The sequence below is a fragment of the Acanthochromis polyacanthus genome, chromosome 14 (genome assembly GCF_021347895.1).
Source record: "Acanthochromis polyacanthus isolate Apoly-LR-REF ecotype Palm Island chromosome 14, KAUST_Apoly_ChrSc, whole genome shotgun sequence".
In the NCBI taxonomy this organism is placed as follows: domain Eukaryota; kingdom Metazoa; phylum Chordata; class Actinopteri; family Pomacentridae; genus Acanthochromis; species Acanthochromis polyacanthus.
In genome coordinates this window covers 823,787-851,235 of record NC_067126.1, presented here as the reverse complement: position 1 = coordinate 851,235, position 27,449 = coordinate 823,787, and the positions used below count along the sequence as shown (strand labels likewise).

At 44.9% G+C, this 27,449-nt stretch overlaps 1 protein-coding gene across 1 annotated transcript in view; it reads left to right on the top strand.

Annotated features, from left to right (window-relative positions):
- The window catches only part of ttn.2 (titin, tandem duplicate 2), a 276,686-nt gene that overhangs the window by 239,678 nt on the left and 9,559 nt on the right, over nt 1-27,449 (top strand). Inside the window, 29 exon segments of the mRNA XM_051959375.1 lie at nt 102-389; nt 480-779; nt 1,765-1,916; nt 4,004-4,154; nt 4,248-4,547; nt 5,299-7,065; nt 7,596-7,889; nt 7,994-8,281; nt 8,377-8,676; nt 9,177-9,511; nt 10,090-11,821; nt 12,102-12,404; nt 12,569-12,880; nt 12,988-13,278; nt 13,405-13,704; nt 13,978-14,119; nt 14,204-14,367; nt 14,491-14,793; nt 15,577-15,858; nt 16,042-16,635; nt 16,737-17,027; nt 17,147-17,446; nt 17,907-18,209; nt 18,346-18,648; nt 25,244-25,512; nt 25,626-25,941; nt 26,039-26,344; nt 26,421-26,720; nt 26,844-27,419. Coding sequence (XP_051815335.1) covers nt 102-389; nt 480-779; nt 1,765-1,916; nt 4,004-4,154; nt 4,248-4,547; nt 5,299-7,065; nt 7,596-7,889; nt 7,994-8,281; nt 8,377-8,676; nt 9,177-9,511; nt 10,090-11,821; nt 12,102-12,404; nt 12,569-12,880; nt 12,988-13,278; nt 13,405-13,704; nt 13,978-14,119; nt 14,204-14,367; nt 14,491-14,793; nt 15,577-15,858; nt 16,042-16,635; nt 16,737-17,027; nt 17,147-17,446; nt 17,907-18,209; nt 18,346-18,648; nt 25,244-25,512; nt 25,626-25,941; nt 26,039-26,344; nt 26,421-26,720; nt 26,844-27,419 — 11,562 coding nt within the window.

Sequence of the window (27,449 nt, the reverse complement as noted above, 5' to 3'; positions counted from 1 at the left end):
ATTCCTTTTCAGTAGTCTTTAAGTGGCGGCTCACTCACATTGTGATGCATGCACGGATCAATATTTGAACTCATGTAACTGTTTTCTGGTTTTTTATCCAGGTGCCCCAGAGATTGAAATACCTCAAGAGTACCTCAATGAGGTCAAGTACAGGGCTGGATCGGATGTCGAGCTCAAATTTGACATCACAGCCAAACCTGCTCCCACCATTGAGTGGTTTAAGGATGGCAGAGAGCTGAAGCCCACTGCCCAGCTCTCTCTCAAACACACATTCGAGTCCACCAGTGTGTTCTTGAAGGAAACCACTCGTCTGAACTCTGGAACCTATGAAGTCAGAGTGAAAAACTCCCTGGGATCTGCATGTGCCATCGTCAGGCTGCTCATTCAAGGTATTCACATATTATATTTAGATTAGTGTATGTATAGTTGATATACACATCAGAGCTTGATGTAGTTGAATGTGTCCCTCCTCCAACCAGACAAGCCAGGTCCTCCTGCTGGAGAGATTCAGTTTAAGAAGGTGACGGCTGACAATGTCACCATCATGTGGTCACCGCCTGCTGATGAGGGCGGCGCCATGGTGACTCATTACATCGTAGAAAAGAGAGAGACCAGCAGGATAATGTGGTCCATCGTCTCAGAGAAACTGGTCGACTGCATCGTGAATGTGCCAAGACTAATCCAGGGCAACGAATACATCTTCAGAGTCCGCGGAGTCAACAAGTATGGCATCGGAGACCCACTGGAGTCCGAACCGATCATCGCCAAGAACGCATTTGGTAAGCAGACGGATTAGTTACGTTGTTCACCACAACTGCAGAACACGCTTTGGTGTATTACTTGTTGTTATGTAGATATTGGAAGACATCAGAATGTAAATGGACAGTAGTGGTGGAAAGTACGTGTGCTCAAGGGCTGTTCTTTTCACACTCACTTTTAAGATACTTCTGCTTTACTTGAATATTTCCTCCCTTACACGTATCAGATGATGTATCAGCAGATGCACATTAAAAGTTTAAAACTTGTGTGTTTTATTCCAAACAGCCGTTGGTTCGTTTCTCTGAATTAATAGATTTCACCAAACAATGATTTTCCTTTAAACTTCTGTTTCATTTCAATAAATGTTCCAATTATCCGACATGTGAGCAGAGATTCGTGTGGTACAGAAACTGCAAACAGGTTTGTGAATCAGAACTTAGTTTTGTTCTTTTTTCCTCCCATGAATCCTGTTTGGAGTTTGAGATTTATCTGCAAACTGCTGTGGATCTATCTTTGGATATAAAGGAGAGTAAAGTAACTGCACCTGTAGCATCCAGCAGTAACCCGCTGCTGAAGGTCACGGTTCATAATCTAATAATACATCAGTCAGAAGGACCAAACCAGCATTTGTACTGCAAACGGCATTCTGCTGGGGTGGTCTTTTACCACTCAACTCGACATCTTTTACTGAAGGAGGAGTTTCCATTCCATTGCGTTTTTCTTGCACACTCTTTTTTCACCACTGCCTATTTTTAGTCAAAATCCCGTAATTTTGAAAGCTCCAATAGAAAACTTCTTTCAGTGTATCATGACAATTATACATTCTTGCAAAACAAGAAACATCAGTGATTTGAAATAGCATCGTCATGTGAAATTTAAGTGAAATGACAGCAACATGTAAGGCACATTGTGATTGAAACAGAAAATGGCTTTCATTGATGTGTCCTTATGAACAATAGCAAACTGACAGTTTTAATCTAACCCTATCATTTAAATTTTCTTCAGTTCCACCCAGTGAACCATCCAAGCCTAAAGTCACCATGATCACCAAATCCACCATGACAGTGATCTGGGAGAGACCAGCACTGGATGGAGGCAGCGACATTGACGGCTACTACCTGGAGAAAAGGGAAAAGAAGAGTCTGCAGTGGTTCAAGGTCTGTTCTCCAACCTGTTATTAAAGCTTTTGCTTTTCAACAGCTACTGTCAAAGCAGCAGTTTCTGGGTGTTTTCTGCTACGATTACATGTTTTTTCACTGCAGTCTAAACTCCTGCAGTTCTTTGAAAACAGAAGAGCCACGAAGAAGGAGAAATGTCTTCTGTCACACTGCATGAAAAGCCAGATTATCGACCCTGTGAATTCCGGAAAACCTACCTAGTTCCCCACAGTTCTCGGCTGTTCTCAGGCTGTGAACAACCAGTCAGCAGGGGAGTGATACTTCACACCTAGGTCAAGGCAGAGGTGTGAAAACTAATTAGCATCTCGCCTGCCTGTCTCCGTGACTCAGGACACCGATTGGATGAAACAAGACATGGCTGCAGAAAAATACTGTGTCATGATTGGTTGATACATCTGTTGCTATTGTTCAACCCCTGGGCCATGAAATCCCTCCCCCCATCCCCCACCTAATCCCCCCGCTCATAACAACAATAATAATAATAATAAGGAAAATGACTATTGATAACATTTGAATAAATACGGATCATGTAAAATGTAAAATTAGTTAACCTACATGCTTGTTATTGTTAACCAATGAGCTATCCTAAAATCAATGACAATTTTTTGGGAGGAAAAAAATTTGACATGTTGATAATGCTGAAAAACAAGAGCTTTATTGAACAGTATAGATTGCAAGAGTTCCAAAAATCCAAAATTAAAATTACAACAAGATAAACTGTTCTTTTTTTTAAAAAAGGAAAGAAAATTTAAAAAATGAAATGTGCGCGCACACACACACACACACACACACACACACACACACACACATTTCAAAACAAATTAAAACCTAAAAAATGTAGCAGTTCATCTCTCACTCCGAGCTGGTCTCAGGCATCAGCTCTGGCTTAAAATGTCTATTTGCTGCTGCTGTGTCATACTTATGTGGCTTCAGTCTGTCAGACGGCTGTCCACTGTGAAAACGCCTGTGATGTGCAGCTGTGATGGATCTAGAGCAGAAAGGTCAGCATATGTATATGCTGGGTGGTGTGTTTTAAGGAATCCATCCTTGAACCTCTGACAGAACCCCGACCAGCCATTATGAAGCAGTTAGCAGCTGTTAATGTCAGGTCAGAGTACTATATATAGACATGTAATTGCAGGAGTTTCCAGGCTTCATCCCATCCCAACAGACATTTTTATGGAAAGTCAGTAGAAATGTGGAACTTGAGGGAAACAGACACCTCATGTCATCATTTCTCCCTGTTGAGGGCATTGCTGGCAGATGTGTGGTAAACATATCCACTGTACAGTTAAGCAGCACAAGAGAAAAGGTGACTGTAGTCATGCTGCTCTGCATGGAGTTTGAGAAGTAGGATTTTGACAGTGTTAAGTGCCTGTGATGCGCTTTGGTTTTACTTTTATAAAGGCTGTATGAACCCTGATTCAAATAAAGTATAAACTGTATAGTTTTGTTTGTGTAGGGTCCTTTTTCTCTAAAAAACAGTGCAAGTGTGAAAAGTCAACCCCACCCCCAACCCCCTACCTTACACCATCCACACCCACCAACCCTCCCACCGCAGACACACACCCATCAGTCTGATTTGCATTTGTATAGCTGACAGCATTTTCAGTGACACTGGAAAGCCCCCCCCCCCGTGCCCGGGAGATCAGGCGTCCATGTCAATTCCTGGCAATTCTCAGTAGTTTTTTGTGCTTCCTGCAAATTGCTGTTTACTGCCGTTAATTTGAAATTCCACGGAAATTTTCAGTGCCGTTAACTGTCAAAAATCCCTCCTTTCATGCAGTGTCAGTAGGACAACAAATGATGCTAGCCAGAAAAAAAAAGTCAGTAATTGAAGAATCAACTCGAAATTCTTCGGTTGAAAGCTGAAAAAACAGTGTTTATTTATGTTTCTGTGGATTGTGGCAAATATACGGTGTCATGTTCTTGAGATTTTTTTTTTAAAAAGACACCATGCTTGTCAGCTACCTGTCGGTAGTTTTGTGTTTCAGAATGTAAAAAGTGTAAAAACAGTTGCACCCTAACTGCTGGCATGTATAAACATCATAATGTTCATTTTCTAGGTGGTGAAAGGCACCATTAGAGACACCAGGCAGAAAGTCACCAACCTGGTTGAGAACAATGAGTACCAGTACAGAGTTTGCGCTGTCAACAAGGCTGGTGCAGGAAACTACTCTGAGGCTTCTGACCTCTACAAGGCCTATGACCCCATCGGTATGACTCTATTGCACTTAATACCACCTTCTTGAGATTCCTTTATTGTTTAGAATTTTGGAGCCAACATTTGTGCCTATTTGTCTGTTGTAGATCTGCCTGGTGAACCCTCTAAGCTGCGTGTGGTGGACTCCACTAAGACCTCTATCACCCTCGGCTGGGAAAAGCCCGTCTACGATGGTGGCAGCGAAATCACACACTACCTTTTGGAGCAGATGAATGCTGAGGACAAAGAATGGGTGACCATCAACCCACAGGTCAAGGCCTGCGAGTATGTGGTGTCCCACCTCAAACCTGGTACCTACTACTTCTTCAGAGTCTCTGCTATCAACTGCAAGGGCAAAGGAGAAGACATCAAAATGTACCAGCCTGTACAGGCCAAAGATATATTAGGTTTGTATGCATACAACTCCGTCCATGTCAGACACACAACATGAACCTTTTATTTGGGTCATCAAGATAGGGTTAGTTGTAAGCCTACGTACAACTGCAGTTCACCGAAGAGTTGAATAAATCTGTTCTTTTCAGGTGGTGTTCCTAACTGCTTCAGTAGAAGGCAGCTGAGCTTTTTGAGTGTTTTTGGTCCTGGAGGACTGTTTGTTCACCTTCACCTTTAGGCTTACTTGGTTCCAGCTGACTGTTGGGGAGTTCCAGCTTTTTATTCTCAAATCAAATCACATTGCTCTTAGACAGACTGTTAACCCAAGAAGGGTTAGTAATGGTGAAACTATCTGGGGTGAGATCTCAGGACTGCGTTATAAGTACCTAATAAATGGTGACAAGAAGAAGGGGGCCCACAACACCACTAATCAGTTACTTGTAACGCATTCCTGTGATCTCACTACAGACAGTTTCACTACAATTGAGTCATGGGATTTGGGGGTAAGAACAAATACCTGGTACTCACCGTCCATCTGTTCAGATTGCTCACCAGACTGGTCCTCTTTGATGAATGTGAAATGTCTTAAAATGCAAAAAAGAGAAGTCCAGCAGTCCAGCAGTCTTCCACTGAAGCGGTTAGAAACACCATGACCCAGACGCCTGAGAATCTACACTGGAAATCTTTGAATGGCGTACAATTGTTGTACCATTTTAAATATTATTGCTCTGTTTCCCCTATTTGTGTTCCATTTCTGTTCAACAGAGGAGGCTGATTTGGACTTGGATGTTTCCATGACAACCCAGTACACAGCCAGAGCTGGCCGTGATGTGGAAGTGTTCATCCCTCTGAAGGGACGCCCTGCTCCCAATGTCACCTGGCGTCGTGGCGACCGCAACATGGCAGGTGACAACCGCTACACCATCACCAGCACTGAGAGAGCCACCACAATTCTCATCCCCAAGGTCACCCGCGATGACTGTGGCAAGTACATGCTGGAGATTGAGAACGGTGTGGGGGAACCAAAGATAATCACCGTTTCCCTCAAGGTTCTGGACAGTCCCTCCACCTGCCAGAAGTTGATGATCAAGAACGTGACAAGAGGAAAACTGACTCTCAGCTGGGAGGCTCCATTAATCGATGGCGGCTCCCCTGTCACTAATTACATTGTGGAGAAGAAAGGCTCCACCATGAAGGCTTACCAAGTAATCACTGCCGAGTGTCTCAACACAACTTTCAAGGTGTCAGGCCTGGAGGAGGATATAGCCTACTTCTTCCGTGTGTCTGCTGAGAACGAATATGGTGTGGGTGACACCTGTGAAACTACTGAGCCAGTCAGAGCAACAGAAACTCCAGGGGCTGTTAAAGACTTGGTGATGGTGGACTCCACAAAGAACTCCGTCACCCTTCAGTGGACCAGACCCGACCATGACGGTGGCAGCCACATCAGTGACTACATCATCGAGAAGAGGACCAAGGAAGATCCTACCTGGACTTATGGTGCCACATGCAAACGCTGCTCCTGTGAGGTGACAGGACTCCAAGAGAATGCTGTCATGGATTTCAGAGTGTTTGCCAAGAATGAGAAAGGCAACAGCGACTTCTCCCAGATTGGCCCGATCACAGTTGTGGACTTCATCATTCCACCAGAGGCCAGTCTCACTGATTACCCCAATGGAGAGCTCGCTGTCCGTATTGGTCAGAATATTCACATTGAACTACCATTCAAAGGTAAGCCGAGACCTGTGATAAGCTGGCTCAAAGACAACCTACCTCTGAAGGAAAGTGAAAAGGTTCGCTTCAGGACCACCGACAACAAGACTGCAGTAACAGTCAGGGGAGCCAAGAAGGAGCATGCTGGCCAGTACACCCTGGTCCTGGACAACAGAGCTGTTAAGAACTACTTTGACATCAATGTGATCACTCTGGGATCCCCCTCAGTGCCTGTTGGTCCCATCCGCTTCGACGAGATCAAAGCTCAGAGCATCATCATCTCCTGGGATGAGCCAAAGGAAGACGGAGGTGGTGAGATCACGTGCTACAGTGTGGAGAAACGTGAAACCTCCCAGGCCAACTGGAAGATGGTTTGCTCCAGTGTCGTCAGGACGACTTTCAAGATTCCCAACCTGGTGAAGGGAACTCAGTACCAGTTCAGAGTCCGAGCTGAGAACAAATATGGAGTCAGTGAACCGCTCACTTCCTCAGACATTGTTGCCCAGCACCAGTACAAACCTCCAGGCCCCCCTGGAAAGCCAGTTGCCTACAATGTTACCAGTGATGGCATGACCATCAAGTGGGAGGCACCAGGCTTTGACGGAGGTTCCCCAATTTTGGGTTACCATGTTGAGAAGAAGGACAGGAACAGCCTCTTGTGGCAGAAGGTAAACTCTACCATCATTTCCAACAGGGAGTACAGGATCATTGGTCTCATGGAGGGTTTGGAGTATTCCTTCAGAGTCTACGCTGAAAACAACGCTGGACTCAGCACTGTCAGTGAGCAGAGCAAACATGCCCTCGCCATCTCCCCTGTGGGTGAGTACATGTAGAGTAGTACATCTGTCTGTCTGTCTGTCTGTCTGGTGTACAGAGATAGTCCGACTTCAGCATGGAAGATGGAATAGGGCTGGGCGATACAGCTGAGAAATAAGCATTAGGTTACGTTTTCACACTGGCCACAGCATGTCACAGCCTCCACCAGAGAAGTTTGCAGACAGAAACATAGGTGACAAGCACCCACAGAAAAGAAGAACACCTTCAAAATACTATGCTGTTAATTATCCAGTGATGAAGCATGCATCTGTCTGTCTGTCCATGCTTCGAGTTTGTCAGACTTTGTGTTTTTGCTATACATTTTCATGGTGGATTGCATCTGATGTATTTCAGTGAAACAAACATTCTATCAAACCATTTTCTTATTGCTATTGATGAAGTGTTTATTACTGATAATTTAATGATATCGTTGCTGTTGCACAGGCCTAGGGTAGACATCAGTTTAATCTTTTAAATACATGTTACCCAACTATCAGGCACTATAGATTAATTGTCCTTCTTGTCTCAATCAGACCCACCTGGCACCCCCGTCTGCATCGATGTGACCAGAGACTCTGTCACCCTGCAATGGGACATTCCCAAGAGGGATGGTGGTAGCAAAATTGTTGCCTATAGTGTGGAGAGGCGCCAAGGTAGAGGCAAATGGCTGCGGTGCAACTTCACTGATATCAGTGAGACCCAGTTCACAGTGACGGGCCTGTCTGCTGGAGACAGATTTGAGTTCAGAGTGATCGCCAGGAATGCTGTAGGCACAGTCAGTCCACCATCAAACTCCTCTGGATACATCATGACCAAGGATGAGAGCAGTATGTACTTTCAGCTATGAAAAACAGATGATTATAAATACGATTTTTACGTCACAGGCAGGCCCATTTGATTGCCAATTCCTCATTCATTTGTTGCATTTCAGTTGCTCCTGAGATTGAATGGGCTAAAGACCAGGTGCTCACCCTGAGGGCTGGAGAGAATGTAAAGCTCAGCTGCAGCATCACCGGACGTCCACTCCCCCAGATAGTTTGGTACAAAGACGGCAAAGAGATTGACAAGAGGACAATGATTGATATTGAGATTACCACCGGCATTGGCAGCAGCAGCGTGTTTGTCCGCGATGCCGACAGGAATCACCGTGGAGTCTACACTGTAGAGGCCAGAAATAGCTATGGTGCCAAGAAGGCTGATGTTAATGTCAGAGTGCAAGGTTGGTAAACAAGGATCGCTGTCCTAAAATTTCAAAAATGTTAATAAAATTTCACTTTTATGCTCATTTAGGCTTAACACTCTGTGTACCTTCAGACACCCCTGGACCTGTCGAGGGTCCCGTCCGTTTCACCGGCATCACGGCTGAGAAGTGCACCGTGTGGTGGAACCCACCAGAGAACGACGGCTGTGCTGCCATCACCCACTACGTGGTGGAGAAGAGGGAGACGTCCAGGATCTCCTGGGCATTGGTCACCTCCAAGTGTGAAGCGTGCTCTTACAATGCCACCAACCTCATTAAGGGCAACGAGTACCAGTTCAGAATATCTGCTGTCAACAAGTTTGGTGTTGGCAAACCTCTGGACTCTGACCCCTTCATTGCACAGATGCAGTACAGTAAGTAAAGTCATTCACTTACTGTCTGACATATTCAAGAAACCATCACCGTTTTTCCTCACTGTGGACTCATATTTCACTTGTGACCGTGAAAATGGCAGAAACCCGAAAAATTTACAGTTTTTAAATTAAAAAAATAAAAAACTGAGTAAATCTTCAACTTTCAAGTGATGTTGCCAACGTGCAATCCGCATACTATCCAGCCATCAGCTGGTATACACCACAGCCATACACCAGGTGTCAAAGTTTAGAGTTACCGATGAACCTCAGCATGTTTCTGGACTGTGGGAGGAATCTGGAGAACTGGGAGAAAACCCACACAGATTCCAGGAATGCCGGGACATGAACCGGGGATCTTCTGGCTGTGAGGCGACAGTGCTAACCCTAACCCTAACCCTAACACACATCAAATTGTCCCCTTTGAATATTTCCAAAATGTTAGCACACCAGTCTTCCACAAATAATTCCTTCTGTAACATGTCTTCGACTTTGTCTTGCAGCTGTACCTGATGCCCCTGGTACCCCTGATGCCACTCATGTGACAGGAGACAGCATCACCCTGGGCTGGACCAGACCACGCACAGATGGAGGCAATGAGATCAAACACTATATCCTGGAAAGGAGAGAGAAGAAGAGCCTGCGCTGGGTGAAGGTTTCCTCCAAGAGGCCCATCACGGAGCTGAGGCACCGTGTCACCAACCTGACCGAGGGCAACGAGTACGAGTTCCGCGTCATGGCTGAGAATGGTGCTGGTGTCGGACCAGCCAGCAGCACCTCCAGGCTCTTTAAATGCAGAGAGCCGACCAGCGCCCCCAGTGCTCCCACTGTGATCAAGGTAGGCCTTTAGGAACGCTGTTTTCATACAGTGCAGATGTGCAAGTCAGACTGTAAACTGTAAAAATCTGACTGCAAATCTGAACGGAATGACAAACCCCTGCATTTTTTAAAAATTTAGTGACTGGGAAACTTTTTTCTCCTGCTTCAGGGGAGAAAAAAGTTTCTACTCAGGATTGGTGTTTCTGAGGGGCCCTGACAAACTCTGACTGGTCTCACTGTTGAATGGTTCAACTCAGCGAGGACAACATACATCTCTTTTTCTGTCCTCTTGATGTCCTTGTCCATCAGTCCTTTCCTAAACAACAGCACCATCAACAATATAAAATTACGTTTGATCCCACAACAATAACACAACGTCTGAAAGGGTCAGTTATGGAACCAGTCCCGTAAACGTTTGATTCCACATGCACCTGTCCTAAACTCCTGCAGTGAAAAGCTTATGATTACTATAGAAGATCCATGTGCAGAATAAGTGCGGTCGGTTTGACCTCAGTCGGCCTAATAATCAGAATGCAGAGAAAAGAAAAGAAAAGAAAAACGTATATCATAAATTACTTTGCTCTTTTTGTCGATCAGGTCATTGACTCCACCAAATCCTCCATCACCCTGGAATGGACCAAGCCAGTCTTTGATGGTGGTTTGGAAATCATTGGCTACAATATAGACATGTGTAAGGCCAGTCTGGAGGAGTGGCACAGAGTAAACAGCCAGATCTGCATCCACACCAGGTACACTGCTAAAGGCCTGGTACCCGGGGAGCTGTACAAGTTCAGGGTCAGTGCTGTAAATGGATCGGGAGAGGGCGAAGCCTCGGTGATGCCCAACCCTGTTCAGGCATTGGATAGACTTACGTCTCCTGAAATTGACATTGATGCCAACTTCAAGCAAACTCACATTGTGAAGAATGGAGGCATTGTCACTCTCCACGTAGCTTTCCGAGGAAAGCCGGCTCCTCTGGCCACCTGGTCCAGGGCAGACGGTGAGCTTCCCGTCATGGCTGACGTCAACACCACAGATTCATTCTCCACTCTGACCATCGAGGGCTGTACTCGGTATGAAGCTGGCAAATACACCTTGTCCCTGGAGAACAACAGTGGGCGCAAATCCATCACATTTACCGTCAAAGTGCTGGACACTCCTGGACCTCCAGGAGCCATCACCTTCAAAGATGTCACTCGCGGAGCCCTGACAGTGATGTGGGATGCCCCTACTAATGATGGCGGATCACGAATTCACCACTACATAGTGGACAAGCGTGAGGCCAGCCGCCTGGCCTGGCAGGAGGTCAGCACCAAGTGCACTCGTCAAATGATCAGGGCAACTGGCCTGGATATTGGCGTGCCGTATTTGTTCAGAGTGATTGCTGTCAATCAGTATGGCCAGGGAGAACCTCATGAGATGACAGAGCCCATCATCGCCACCGAAGAACCGGCTCCACCCAAGAGACTGGACGTTGTTGACACCACCAACTCCACAGCTTCCCTGGTGTGGCTGAAGCCTGAACATGATGGAGGCAGCCGTATCAGAGGCTATATTGTTGAATTCAGAGCTAAGGGCACCGATCGCTGGGTTGTTGCCGGAGAGACAAAGTCCCTCAAGATGCTAGTGGAGGGTCTGATTGAGAACACAGAGTACGATTTCAGAGTTAAGGCTAAGAATGACGCTGGAATCAGCGATCCTCAGGGCACATTTGGCTCTGTGGTCATTAAGGAGCCTCGCATTGAACCCACCGCTGACCTCAGCAGCATCACCAACCAGCTCATCACCTGCAAGGCCTCCAGCGCCTTCACCATCGACATCCCCATCAGTGGCAGACCAGCACCCAAAGTCACCTGGAAGCTGGAGGAAATGAAGCTTAAGGAGACAGACAGAGTCTCCATCAAGACCACAAAAGAGAGAACCACTCTGGTGGTGAAAGACAGCAAGAGAAGTGACAGTGGCAAGTACTATCTGACACTGGAGAATGCTGCTGGTGTGAAGACGTTCACAGTGACCGTAGTCATCGTCGGCAGACCAAGTCCACCCACGGGTCCCTTGGAAATTTCTGGAGTCTCTTCAGAATCCTGCACCCTGTCCTGGTCTGAGCCTGCTGATGATGGTGGCACTGACATCGCCAACTATATCATTGAAAAACGAGAGTCTGGTTCTGCTTCCTGGCAAGTGGTGAACTCCAGCGTGAAGAGAACCACTATCAAAGTGACCCATCTTACTAAATACATGGAGTACACTTTCAGAGTGTGTGCAGAGAACAAGTTTGGAGTCAGCAAGTCCATAGAGTCAGCTCCTGTTGTTATTGAGCATCCATTTGGTAAGTTCTGTTTGGATCTGCAATAATAAACTGAGTGTCACCAAACTTTCTGATAATAGATTGACTGGTTTGAAAATTCTTTAACTGAAAACATCCATTTTTTGATAGCAGTTTCTTAAATGTGAGTATTACCTGGTTTCTGTCCTCATTTATGACACTCTATACAACTGGATATCTTTGGGTTTTGGACAAAACAAACAAGACTTTCAGAGATGCTGCATTTTAGAAACTAAACAACTGATCAATTCATCATATATTCACCTAAACTTTATTTTCACAGTGCCTCCGAGTCCTCCAACCCGTCCAGATGTCGTGTCTGTGTCTGCCAACACCATTAGCATCAAATGGGACGTGCCATATGCTGACGGTGGCAGCAAGGTGACAGGTTACTGGATCGAGAAGAAGGAGAGGAACACAATCCTGTGGGTGAGGGAGAACAAACTGCCCTGCCCGGAGTGCCACTACAAGGTGTCCAACCTGATCGAGGGCCTGGAGTACCAGTTCAGGGTTTACGCCATGAACCTTGCCGGACTCAGCAAAGCCAGTGAGGCCTCCAGGCCTGTGGTGGCGCTCAATCCTGTTGGTGAGGACAGTGTACTGGTCATGCTATGTTCAGGTCATGTACAAACATTTGAAAAGTAACCCGACAAAATGCAACAAACGACAAAACCCTAACCCTCTCAGTAGCATTCAGTCCAAACAAATGGACTGAATCGGTTCACTGACCCTCTCGCCCTCTTTACTCAGATCCTCCCGGTAAACCTGAGGTGACGGACATCAGCCACTCTTCTGTGTCACTGTGCTGGACCATACCGTTCAATGACGGTGGCAGCAAGATTGTCGGTTATGTGGTGGAGAGGAAAGTCTACACTACAGACGAGTGGGACGACAACCGCTGGCTCAAGTGCAATTACACCACGATCACCGAAAACTACTTCACTGTCACAAACCTGGGAGAGGGAGAGACCTATGAGTACCGCGTTATTGCCAAGAACGCTGCTGGTGTCCACAGCGCGGCTTCACAGTCGACTGGACCAGTCACGTGCAAGGACGAATACTGTAAGTTCAACACTTATGTCAGTAAATTTACTGGCCAGACAGGGGAGCAGGGGAGACGGTTTTCATGATCATAAGCTGGATGACTAATCATCTCCTTATCGCTACAGCTCCTCCCAAAGCTGAGCTTGACAGCAAACTAATAGGTGAGACTGTCACGGTCGCCGCTGGCTCCGACCTTGTCCTGGACGGCGCTGTGGGTGGTAAACCAGAACCCACAGTGTACTGGTCGAAGGGCGACAAGATTCTGGAGCTCGGTGAAAAATACTCGTTGACCTACACTGCCACCAGAGCTATGGCTGTCATCAAGAACTGCAACAGATATGACACTGGCAGATACATCCTGACTGTGAAGAATGCCAATGGAATTAAGACCGCAGCAGTCAGTGTTAAAGTCCTAGGTGAGCAGCCAAGAAGCTAACACTGTTTTAACACTATCAAAAAGTCAGGATAGAACATCTCACCTGCATGGTTGTCGACTTCTCAGTGAATAGTGAGTCACTTTGTTGTGGATTTCTGTCCTTTAGATACTCCTGGATCTCCAGCTGATAAGATTGTGATCAGCAGAGTGACGGAGGAGAAGTGTACAGTGTCCTGGAAGATTCCCCTGGAGGACGGCGGAGACTCAGTCACCCACTACATTGTGGAGCGTCGTGAGACCAGCCGCCTCAACTGGGTCATTATGGAGACGGAGTGCAAAACGCTGTCATGTGTCAGCACCAGGCTGATTAAAAACAACGAGTACATCTTCAGAGTTAGAGGAGTCAACAAGTTCGGACCTGGAGTTCCTTTGGAGTCTGATCCAGTCATCGCCAGGAATGCCTACAGTAAGCTCATAGTACAGTATCTACTAGCTATCTAACCCTAACCCATTTAACAAAATTTAAGTGATGTTCCACCATATGTTTTGAACTGAAGCTTGGCTTTTGAGACTTGTATCTCAAATTGCAAATCAAATCACAATATTGTCAGAAATTAGATGTTTTCATTAAATACTTTTTCCCTGAAATAATAACCACTACGATCAAACAAACCCTAAAACAGTACATAGCTTATGCTTATGTTATAGCTTGTGACTCTGACCTGTTCTCCTCCCCCAGCCATCCCATCCCAGCCAGGTACACCGGAGGCCACAGCGGTGGGTAAGGAGCACGTCATCATCGAATGGCTGAAGCCTGAGAGCGATGGAGGCAGTGAGCTCAAGAACTACATTGTGGATAAACGAGAGAAGAGCAGCACCAGGTTGGAACAGCTTCAACAGGAATAGATTTTAGTTTTCACTGTCTGAAATAGGAATACTCATTCACTCTTTGTTCTTTGGACCAGGTGGACTCGAGTAAACAAGACTTACACCATCTATGACACTCGACTGAAGATCACAGGTCTGCTGGAGGGAAGTGAGTACCAATTTAGAGTGACAGCTGTCAACGCTGCTGGAGACAGTCAGCCAAGCGACGCCTCGCCATACATCCTCTGCAAGGATCCAACGTGTAAGAAGCCTATGCTTTTTTATTTTCAGTCCTCATCTCCAAGTGCTGAAGTGCACAAAGGTGTTTGAACCAGGTGTTTGAACCAAGACAAGTAGGACATATCTGTATCCTTGTCATCCTCAGATACCCCAGCTCCTCCATCGATGCCTCGCATCACAGACACTACCAAGCACAGCATCAGCATGACTTGGACCAGGCCCATGTACGACGGTGGCTCAGATGTCTCTGGCTACGTGGTAGAAATATTGGAGGAGGGTTCTGAGCAGTGGTACCGTGCCACCACCAAGGCTCTCAAGACTAACGAGTATGTGGCCGCCGGTCTGGCAGCCAATAAGAATTATAGATTCAGGGTGGCTGCCACCAATAGCAACGGCACCGGAGAGTTCAGTGAGCCAAGCGCTGAGGTCGAGCCGCTGGAGAGAGTCGGTGAGTTTCACAAGCACAATAGGATAAGTGCACTTTTGGCAGCAGACAGACAATCTAAACTTTACCTACCAGTGACAGAATTCAACGTTGTCATCCCCAGAAAAACAGTGAGCTTCAGTTTTACTAAAATGTCCCCTAGCCTAACCCTAACCCTCATCCACTCTTTTTAAACAAATGATTTGTCTCTGTATTTTACTTTTTATGTTGTCTGCATAGAGCAGAGACAAAGATATGCAAAGAGACAAGATCTTCTAATTAGGTGTTACAGAGTGTTTACAACAGGGGCATCCAGTATCGATTATTTTTTGACCGTTGATTGATTGAAGGATTATTTTCTGAATGACTCCAAACAGCTGTTAATTGTGTACATTTCCAATGTTTTGTCTGCATCGCAAATGTTTTCAGTTTACTATCCTAGAGCAGAAAAAAAACTAAATTCAAAAGCAGAGTTTGGGTTTACTTTTTCAATTAAAAAAAAAAAACCTCAAGCCAATTTTTATTGTTCCAGTTACGTAAATTATAAAAGATATAGTAATAATTATGATAAATTGCTGCACACTAAAACAAATAACACAATACATTTCTGAATTTCCATCCTATTTTGCCAAATATCATGTTTAGTTTCAATTATGTAACTCTATTATCTTCTCATAGAGTTTAAGTTAAAAAGAGACTGCATCCTTTAGTAAATATTTCCAAACAATGCTCCTGTGTTCACCATATGCCCCCCTGTTGGATATTAATCGCAGCATTGTCTCCCTTCGCTATGCTCCATCCACTTAGAAATGCCCGACCTGGAGCTTGCCGACGACCTGAAGAAAACAGTGTGTCTACGTGCCGGTGGTACTTTGCGCTTGTTTGTGTCCGTTACCGGCCGACCAACACCAGTTGTGGCATGGAGGAAGACAGGTGTGGAGCTGCAGACCCGCGGCTACATTGAGACCACCGACAGCTACACCTCTTTGATTGTGGAGAAGGTTGATCGCTACGACTCTGGAAAATACATCTTGGAGGCAGAGAACCCGTCCGGCAAGAAAACTGCCACCATTCTGGTTAAAGTCTACGGTATGCCTGTCCAGATGATGATGATGATTAAAAAAGATGAAAGAGAAATTTTGATGTGTATGATGTAAAAAAGGCGCAGTTATCAAAATTCATCAAAAAGTTATCTAGATTTTAGTTCCTTTCAAGGAGGTCCGTTGACGGCACTTGACAGCACTTGTTCACTTTCAATCCTCTCTTCTCCAGACACCCCGGGGCCTCCAGGTTCAGTGAAAGTGAAGGACTACACAAAAGAGTCTGTTGTGATCACCTGGGATGTCCCGAGCATCGACGGTGGTGCTCATGTGAGCAACTACATTGTAGAGAAGCGTGACGCTAACATGAAGTCATACAAGACCGTTACCACTGAGTGCAGGAAGACCCTGTTCAGGATCACTGGTCTGGAAGAAGGCATGCACTACTTTTTCAGAGTGCTGCCAGAGAACATCTATGGTGTCGGCGAGCCTTGCGAGACAACTGAGGCAGTTCTGGTGTGCGAAGTGCCATCAGTACCTGTGGATCTACAGATTGTCGATGTTACCAAATCCTCTGTAACTCTGCACTGGGAGAAGCCGCTATATGACGGTGGCAGCAGGCTGACCGGCTACATCATTGAGGCCTGCAAGGTGGGTTCGGACAGATGGAGCACTGTGGCCACAGTCAAGGCCTCAGTGTCACAGCACGCTATTCAGTCTTTGACAGAGAACGACCAGTACCTATTCAGAATCCGAGCCACCAACAGCAGGGGAGCCAGTGAACCCATGGACATCATCACTCCCGTTGTCATCCAGGAGATCAAGGGTAAGCCATCAGAACAAATAGTTACACCATCGCTAAACTCAGAAAAGCTGCATAGAAACGTTAGATCTTAAGATAACATGCATCTCTCATGTATGTTCCAGTGATGCCCAAGATTGACATGACTAGCATTCCTCAGAAGATTGTTCACGTGCACCGTGGCAAGCCCATCGACCTCAACATCCCCATCAAAGCCAAACCGCAGCCCATTTGCTCCTGGTACTTTGGTGGGGTCAAGCTAAAGGACAGCCTGGACCGCATTAAGATCGATAGCAATGGCAAATACACCCACCTTGTCATTCGCGAGACCACCATAAATGACACAGGAGACTACGCGCTTGAGGTGAAGAACGCCATTGGCATAGCAACCGAGGTTATCAAGGTCATCATCCTTGGTAAGAGGTCATCATCCAGATCAGCTACATTGAACTGATCAATGGTAAAGTCTTATCTGCATGAAGTAAACTCAAGACTTGCAAAGATTCTGATCAGCTGCTTTATTGTGTATGTCTAGACAAACCCGGCGTCCCAGTTGGCCCCATGAAGATTGAGGAGGTTGACGGTGTGTCGGTGACAGTTAGCTGGCAACCTCCAGAGAAGGATGGTGGTGCCAACGTCAGTGGCTACGTAGTTGAGCAGCGTGATGCTCACCGGCCAGGCTGGAGTACAGTTTCAGAGTCTGTGACTAGACCCTGCTTCAAGTTCACCAGGCTCTCCGAGGGAACCGAGTATGTGTTCCGTGTTGCTGCTATGAATCGTTTTGGCGTTGGCAGCTTCCTGCAGTCCGAGGTGGTCGAGTGCAAGAGTGCCAAGAGTGAGTTCTCTTCTTTCTTGGCTTTTTTGATCTTTTTTTCCAGACTTTCCAGACTTTTGCTAAGTCTCTAAGTAAAAAATAAAAACAGTTGGCCGATAGACACTGAGAATATCTGGGTAGTCTTCTAGGGACTATGAACAGTGGTACCAGGTCATGACCCTGACCTGGCATCCGCCCGAGTTTCCATGTATTAAAATCTGTCTGTCCCCATCCTGGAGTAATCCAACCACCTAGCCCGACAACTGTTGCTTTTCCTCTGTGTTTACATCCTTTATGCTTTTCATCTTCAAAATTTATTATTTTGAAGATGAAAATGTACTCTGTTGCTGTAAATTTCTAAATAAATATTCATCCTTGTAATTATTGTTAAATATTAATCCAAGTAATTATTAGGCAGTTCCATTCTGCTCTGCTGTCTGTCTCCTTGTTTTCCTCATCTGTAATCCTTTTTTTTGTGCAGCCATCCCTGGACCTCCAAGCATACCAGAGGTGCTTGATGTCACCCATGAAGGCATGACCCTGACCTGGCGTCCACCCGAGGACAACGGCGGCTCCACCATCGCTGGCTACATTATCGAGCGTAAAGAGGCCCGTTCTGACAGATGGCTAAGGATCAACAAGAATCCTGTCACCATGACCCGGTACCGTTCTTCTGGACTGATCGAGGGCCTTGAGTATGAGCACCGTGTCACTGCCATCAACTCTAGAGGAGCCGGCAAACCTAGCGAGAGCTCCGCCATCACCGTTGCCATGGATCCCATCGGTATGTGATGCTGAAAAGTATCTTTTGAAAATTATCTCACGTTGGGTTAGGGTTAATGTCCATAGACATAATAATGGTGCTTATTCACACCAGTGCAGAGTCACTATCTTTGCTAAGTCTCTATGTTGTTGAACAGAACCCCCAGGTCCACCGCTTCAGCCCAGAGTCACTGACACCACCAGGACTTCAGTCTCTTTGGCCTGGCTACCACCTGAAGAGGAGGGTGGTTCTATCATTACTGGTTACCTGATCGAGATGCAGAAGGTGGACCAGATAGAATGGACACTGTGCAACACTACACCCACCAAGATGTGCGAGTACACACTTACTCACATGCCCCAGGGTGCTGAGTACAAGTTCAGGGTCATCGCCTGCAACGCTGGTGGTTCTGGAGAGCCCGCTGAGATTCCTGGAGTGGTTAAAGTCCAGGAGATGCTTGGTAAGAGAACATATTTGAATAAATTACAAATTTGGTATAATTTAGATGTCACACAGAAGCCTTCATGCCAAATGTTTTTTCTCAATTTTCATGACTATTTACTTGGTAGAGTCTCACTGAAGGCAGTGGGTTAGTGGGTTCTCACTGAACACATGGAATTACGTAGTAACCAAAAAAGTTTGAAATAAGTCCACACGTTTTATATTTTAGATTACTGCTTTGCACACTCTTGGTATTCTCTGGATGAGCTTCATGAGGTAGACCCTTAAATGGTTCTCCAGCAGTCTTGAAGGAGTTCCAGAGATGCTTAGCACTTGTTGGAACTTTTGCCTTCACTCTGCGGTCCATCTCCTCCCAAAATCATCTGGATTGAGTGATTGTGCCTACCAGGTCATCTCCATCATCTCCATCATGAAGATGACCTGGACAGCCTGGAGGTGTGTTATTGTCCTCTTGGAGAATAAATGAGGGTCCAACTAAACCAAACAGGATGGCATGTCACTGCAGGATGCTGTGGTAGCCATGCTGGTACAGGGTTCCTTCAATTTGAAATAAATCCCCAACAGTGACCATCACACCTCCTCCTCCATGCTCCATGGTGGGAACCATGCATGTAGAGACCATCACACCTCCTCCCGCAAAGCTCTTCATAACCAAGCTCCCCCATACCTCAGAGACCTGCTCCACCGTCACTCTGCCTCCCGCAGCCTTCGTTCATCCACTGCAAACCTCCTCTCTCCCCCACTCAGAACCAAGCACCAAGCCTGGGGGGACAGAGCTTTCTCCATATCTGCCCCCACACTCTGGAATTTCCTACCCCAACACATTCGTGACTGCACAGACCTGATCACCTTCAAATCACTCCTCAAAATGATTTTGATGTGTTTTATGACTCGTTTTATTTTTGTAAAAAAAAATTTTTAACTTAATTTTTATTTTCTTTTAACAATGCAAATGCTCATACAAGGACATCCAAATAATCATCCAAGTTACATGGAAACAAACAGAGAGAGAGAATATACACATACATTCACATACTTTCACTCCTGAAATAACAGGGCATTTACAGGGCTCCATCTCTTAATAAACAGTTCTCGTTGTACTCTCAATGAGAAGGTAATTTCCTCCATCCTATAAATTTCTTTAACTTTGTCAAGCCACATTGAATAGGTGGGTGGGTCCACTTTCAACCACATAATAGTGATGCACTTCAATGCAGCAGTCAGTAGTATTTGCAGAAGATATTTCCTGGGTCCTTATTGAATGTCCGCTCAAAAACCTTGCCGACGGCGGTAAGAATACTGTCCCAAAACAATTCTAGATTTGGACATGCCCAGAATATGTGGGTATGAGTGCCCTTCTCAGTCCCACAGCCTCGCCAGCAGGTGTCTGGATTTCCAAGATTATATTTGGCCGTAATTTCAGGGGTCCTGAAAAACCGACTGATAACTTTCCACTTGTACTCTCTCCACATATTCGAACTAGTCACCAAATGTGCCTCCGAACAGATTTGTTCCCATACTTCATCTGGTATAGTAGTGTGAGTTTCATCCTCCCACCTCCTTTTAATATAAGTTGTGTTATTTGAGTTGAAACTTGATAGCACTTTATAGAAATGGCTTATTGCTTTAGGAAGTCTAAATCCTTGTTGGATTTTAATTAACAGCTCCTCAAAGGATGAGGGCTTTAAAACCTTTTCCCAATCTTTATGCTTAGTTAGAAAGCTCCTTAATTGGAGATACCTGAAAAAATCACTAGTGGGAACATGAAACTCCTCTCTAAGTTGCTCAAAGGATTTTAAAGTACCTTTTTTGATTAAATGATGTAATTTACTAATACCGTAATTTGACCATCTCTTAAAACCAGAATCTGTAAGACCAGGTGTGAAACCTTGGAGAGATGAAATATTTGATAAGGCAGAGATTTCCTTTGGTATGCCAGAAATATGCCTTATCTTACGCCAGATCTTAAGTGTTGCCATGGTCCATACACTCATTTTTGCCTCTTTTAGGGAGATATCAGAAAATGGCAATGCCGCCAACGTCTTGCTACAAAGACTTTTCTCAATGTTGAGCCATTGTGTATTAGACTGGTCCTGCATCCATACAACCATAGGTCTCAATTGAGCTGCCCAGAAATAATGTTTAAGATTTGGGACATTAAGTCCACCATGCGTTTTTGCCATTTTTAATATATTAAATTTAATCCTTGCTCGCTTTCCTTGCCAAATAAAATTTGAGAAAAGCTCATCCAATTCGGCAAATGTAGAATTGGGAATATTAACCGGCAGCATCTGAAAAATACATAAGAGCCGTGGTAAAACGTTCATACGCAAACTCGCTATGCGACCCAGAATAGACAAAGGCAGGACGGTCCATCGTTCAAGGTCTTTTTTAATTTGCTCTATGACAGCCTTATAGTTCACATTTTATAGGTCATCCAGAGATGGAGGAATTTGAATGCCTAGATATTTTATGCCATCTTTTGGCCACTTAAATCCACTGCTGTTTTTTACAACTTGAGATACATTGTCTGATATATCCATAGCCAATGTTTTATCCATATTGACTTTATACCCTGAAAGGTATCCATAATTACTGATTAGCTGCTTCAAACAGGGAATTGTTGTTATTGGGTCAGATAAGTACAGTAGTACATCATCTGCATATACAGACAATTTATGTTGTTCACCATTTATTACCACTCCCTTTATATCGTGATTGTCTCTAATTAACTGTGCCAAAGGCTCCAAGCTGATATTGAACAAGAGAGGAGACAAAGAGCATCCTTGTCTACACCCTCTTTCCAGAGGAAATCTCATTGACAATGTGCCGTTTACCCTTACTGCCGCTAGTGGGTTTGAATACAAGATTTGCACCCATTTTATAAAATTTGGACCAAAGTGGAATCTTTCCAAAGTATGATGTAAGTATAGCCAGGATGCTCTGTCAAATGCCTTTTGGGCATCGAGAGACAATATCATAACTTCTTCCTGAATATCTTTTGAGAATGACATTATATTTAACAATCTGCGAACATTGTCTCCATAATGCCTCCCTGTCATAAATCCAGTCTGATCAGGGTTTATTATTTCTGTGACAGCTTTGCTGACACGTTTAGCAAGAATTGTTGTGAGAATGCGTAAGTCTGTATTCAGCAATGATATTGGTCTGTATGATTGACAGTTGGTTGGGTCTTTTCCCTCTTTATGAATCACAACAATTGTTGCATCATTCCAAGAGGGAGCCATTGTTCCAGATTGTAATGCACAATGATAGGCATTTAGCAACAGGGGGGCGATTTTTTCTCTAAATTTTTTATAAAATTCATTGATAAAGCCATCAGGGCCAGGGCTTTTATTACTTTTAATTGAGAAACCACTTGCTGAATTTCTTCAATTTTAAGTGGTTCATCTAATTGTTTTGCCATCGGCTCTGATAGGGCTCTCAGATTAATGTCTTTCAGAAAGGTTACCAACAAATTGTCATCTTTACACGTATCTGAATTTTTGTACAGGGATTTATAAAAATTAGCAAACGCTTTAGCGATTTTATCTGGTTTTGTTATTGTTGTCTCACCTACCTTTAACTTTTGTACCATGTTTGAGGATTGCTGTTTCTTTAGTCTCATTGCCAACAATCTGCTTGCCCTATTACCATTTTCATAATAATTTTGCTTAGTAAATCTTAAAGAGTCCTCTATTTTTTCTGTTATTAAACGATCGAGATCGCTCCGAAGAAGTTTAAGCTGTCTTAGTAATTTGGTGGTTGGTGTTTTTTTATGTTGTTGCTCTAAACGTTTTATATTTTCCTGTAATTCGCGTTGTCTTGCCTCCTTTTTCTTTCGTTTGGCACTTGCATATGCTATGATACGACCTCTAAGGTAAGCCTTGGCACAATCCCATAAGATTAAAGGAGATATATCAGGGGTAGCATTTAAATCCAAATAGTGATCAAACTCAGTATTTATAAAGTCAAGAAATTCCCTATCATTTAAAAGTGATGCGTTTAATCTCCAATGTTTTATCTTTGGTGTTTGACCCAAATCCCATGTCAGTGCTACAGGAGCATGGTCAGATAAGGTTATTGGTAAGATTTGAATATCCTCTATTCAGTGTTCTTCAGCTTTTGAAGTAAAGAAAATATCTATTCTGGAATAAGAAGAGTGCCTGTGTGAGTAAAAAGTGGAATCTCTTCTCCTTGGAAATCTGCTTCTCCAGATATCCACTAACTCTAATTCTTTTATAAAGTGCTTAAGAACCTTATTCATCTGAGATAATGGAGTTTTAGACTTAGGCTGCTTGTCCATGTGAGTGGACATCACAGAATTAAAATCGCCTCCGAGTAAAAGGATACCTGTACTCTGCTGGATCACCATATTAAAAATATTCCGCATAAAATTGGGTTCATTATTATTGGGAGCATAGATGTTTAAGAGGGAAACCGGCACTCCATCGATTGAGCCGTCCACCAAAATATATCTACCTGATGGGTCCTTAAAGGTGGAGGTTAATGTGAAATTAACCTGCCTATTAATTAAAATGGCAACACCTCTTTTCCTGCCAGATTGGTGTGAGGAATAAAAAACCTGTTTTGCCCATGATTTACTCAATTTGTCATGCTCAGCATCAGAAAGATGTGTCTCCTGAAGATATGCAATATGACAATTTTCGTTCTTTAATTGGCCCAAAATTTTCTTTCGTTTTATAGGACTGTGGAGTCCTTTAACATTATAAGTTATAACCTTTAAGGAACCCATGTTTGATATATTAGATACAGATATACAATATGTATCATTGTGATGGTAAATAAAGGATGAAAACAATAATGCCCGAGATGGTGACTTGAAAAATTAACCATACACAAACCAGCATTAAATTGTTGATAGACACAGATCAATATTTGTTTCCAAAGGAGCATTGCATTGCGTGAGATGAAACTTATCTTTTTCTGATCCCTAGAGAACAATGGGGTCTGAACAAGAACAATAAACAAAAGAAAACAACTCAGCGATCCCCACAACAGAGCTACTGTAATGGCAGAAAAACTCTCAAAGTCTGGTTTGGAACATTGAACACTGTGAAGACGCGCATGGGTACGCGTGTATGCGCAAAGTATAGGCCTACCTCAGGCCCCTGCACTAAAATAACAAAAGGACACAAAATTATGAATATTTACTTGTTACCGCGGCTATCACCATCATCCGTGGTGACTTCGTCATCGGCTGGAGGAATGTTCGCATTGACATAATCCATTGCTTCGGTGGCGTCCACGAACTCCCTTTCGACGTTGTTGTAAGTGATCTGAAGTCTCGCAAGAAAAAGAATCCCATAACGAACTCCAGGTCTATCGCGGAGGATATTCCTGACATCGGTGAAGGCGGCCCTGGCTTTCATAACGCTGGCTGTGTAATCCGGGAACATGGAGATGGGGTGATCTCTGTAGCGGAGTTTACCACTGCGCGCTCTCCGTAGTATATCCATGGCATCTCCTTCGTTGCACAGTTTGGCAATGATTGCCCGTGGTTTGCCGCCAGGTATCCTTTTGGTCGGGCTACGATGGGAGCGGTCAACTCGCACGTCCCTGTCCAGCTGGAATACTTCTTTGAGGAGCAAAGTAATGGCCTCCGGTGTGCTGGATCCCTGCTGCTCCGGGACACCGATGATCCTAATGTTGCCCCTTCGCATCCTGCCCTCCAAATCCTCACATTTCTCTTTTAGCACTGTGACTTGTGTTTCAAGCGTTGAAACTTTTGCTTGCATTTGTACCATGTGGTCAGACCACTTAGACAGGCCTTCTTCCACAGCACTCACGTTAGCTTTGACGTTGTCCACTTCTGCTCGAATGGCGGAGGTGTTGCTGTTTATCTCCATCTTTGCCTCTTGTATTTCCTTCCGAAGAGTTGCAAAATCCTCCGCCAATGCGTTCTTCATTTCCTCTTTGATTATAGTGGCGATGTCATTTCGCAGGGATTCCAGAATGTCCGTCTTGATTGCAGTGATATCCATGCTAGCTGTCTGTTGCGTCGGTGACTTGTCCTGGGTGCTGTCTGAACTTTTCACCGCAGCTGAGCTTGGCCTCGAGTTAGCCGTAGGGTCGTACTTGTACTTTCGCAAATTGGACGCCATAGATGCAAAAATCAGCTGCCAAATAATGTCCTGTTGGTCTGTGACAGCCTCGGAACGTTAAGACCAAAAAGATTGTCAACTTTGTGTCAGTTTTAGTGGGATTTAAGTCAAAAAGTGCAGGAGCTCTGCTGAGTGTGACTTCACTCCATCACGCCCGCGGCTTATTTTTGTAATTTTAATGTTTAATGATTTTTAAGTGAAGCATCTTTGAGTGTTTTGAAAAATGCTACACAAATAAAATGTGGTATTATTATTATTATTAAAGAAGGAATCAAAGCAAAGGATGGCTACTTGAAGAAATACAAAACACGTTTTGACTTATTTCAAACTTTTTTGGTTACCATGTAATTCCATGTGTTCATTCATAGTTCTGATGTCTTCAGTGAGACTCTACAAAGTAAATAGTCAAACCATTCAACATGAAGGCCTGTCCAAACTTCAATCTCAATCTCTTCATGTCTTCTTCAGATTATCCCGACTATGAGCTCAATCGCCAATATGAGGAGGGCTATGTGGTGCGGCAGGGCGGAGTCATCCATCTATCTGTACCAATTAAGGGCAAACCCATTCCGACATGCAAGTGGACAAAGGATGGCCGTGACATCTCCCATCGTGCCATGATTGCAACCCATGACGACATCACTGAGCTGGTCATCAAAGAGGCACACAAGGACGACACTGGTACCTATGACTTGGTGCTGGAGAACAAATGTGGCAGAAAGGCTGTGTACATCAAGGTAAGCACTAATACTAATACTAATACTAACCCCCATTCAAGAATGTCCTTCAGAGTTGGATATTTCACCTGTTGATGGTTGTAACTTAATTTACTGTATAACTTCCCCTCCAGGTGAAGGTGATTGGTCGCCCTGATGCCCCAGAAGGTCCCCTGGAGTTTGATGACATTCAGGCTAGATCAGTCCGGGTCAGCTGGAGGCCACCATCAGATGACGGTGGCTCTGACATCCTGGGATACATTGTGGAAAGACGGGAGGTGCCCAAGGCCGCCTGGTATACGGTGGATGCCAGGGTCACCGAAAACTCTCTGGTGGTAAAGGGCTTGAAGGAGAATGTGGAGTACCACTTCAAGGTTTCTGCAGAGAACCAGTTTGGTGTCAGCAGATCCCTCAAATCTGACGAGTCAGTCATGCCAAAGACGCCACTGTGTGAGTACTAATACTAGTGTATGTTGTCAGCAATGTTTGTCTGTTTGTTGTTGTTCCCAATGTTTATTGATTTCACTGACAACATACTTTGCTACAGGCCCACCTGAACCTCCCAGCAACCCACCAGAGATAATGGATGTCACAAAGACCACAATATCTCTGTCCTGGGCCAGACCCAGGGATGATGGAGGCTCTCGTGTCACAGGATACTATGTGGAAAGGAAAGAGGTGTCAACCGAGAAGTGGGTCCGCCACAACAAGACTCACATCACCACCACCATGTACAACGTCACCGGTCTTATCCCCGATGCAGAGTACATGTTCCGAGTGGTGGCTCAGAATGATATTGGGCAGAGTGAACCTGGCCCTGCTTCAGAGTCTGTGGTCTGCAAAGATCCATTTGGTGAGTTAACGTAACTGTTCACTCTCACTGTTCACCCACTAACCCGAACCCTAACCCTACATCTGTCTCTCAACAGACAAACCCAGCCAACCAGGAGAGATTGACATCATCTCTGTCACTAAAGACTGCATCACCATCCACTGGCTCAGGCCTGAGCATGATGGAGGAAAGGAGATCCTGGGTTACTGGATTGAATTCAGGCAGGCTGGAGAGAGCGCTTGGAAGAAATGCAATAAGGAGCGCTCCAAGGATCGTCAATTCACCATGGGCGGTTTGATGGAGGCTACCGAGTATGAGTTCAGAATCTTTGCTGAGAATGAGACTGGACTCAGCCGACCTCGTCGCACCCCCATGGGCATTAAGACAAAACTGAGTGGTGAGCTACGTGTTGAAATCCAAGCTGTCATCAAACAGCCTTGATGAATTTTAACAACGGTTATTTCTGTATCTGTAATATACATAGTTAATGTATATTTCGATCCATCTTGGTTTTCTGCAGTCGGTGAGGCTCCAGCTTTGAAGGAGGAGATCCAAGATGTAACAACCAAGCTTGGTGAGTCTGGCAGTCTGACCTGTGGTATCATTGGTAGACCTCTGCCTGAGATCAAGTGGTACCGATATGGTAAGGAACTGATCCAGAGCCGCAAGTACAAGATGAGCTCAGATGGCCGGAACCACTCCCTCAGCATCCTGACAGACGAACAGGAAGACGAGGGTCTGTACACCTGCCGGGCCATCAACGAGGCCGGAGAGATTGAGACCAGTGGCAAATTGCGCTTGCAGGCGCCGCCTCAGTTACACCCTGGCTTCCCACTAAAGGAGAAATATTATGCTGGGGCCGGCACCAGCCTCCGCCTCCACGTTGTCTACATTGGTCGTCCCATCCCCCAGATCATGTGGTTCTATGGCAAGAAGCCTCTGAATCCATCAGAGAATGTGATTATTGAGAACACCGAAAGCTACACCCACCTGGTGGTGAGGAATGTCCAGAGAAAGACTAATGCTGGTCGCTACAAGGTGCAATTCAGCAATGTCTTTGGAACTATTGACACTGTGCTACGTGTTGAAATCCAAGGTAAAAGCAGAGAAGAATAAGAGATAGCAA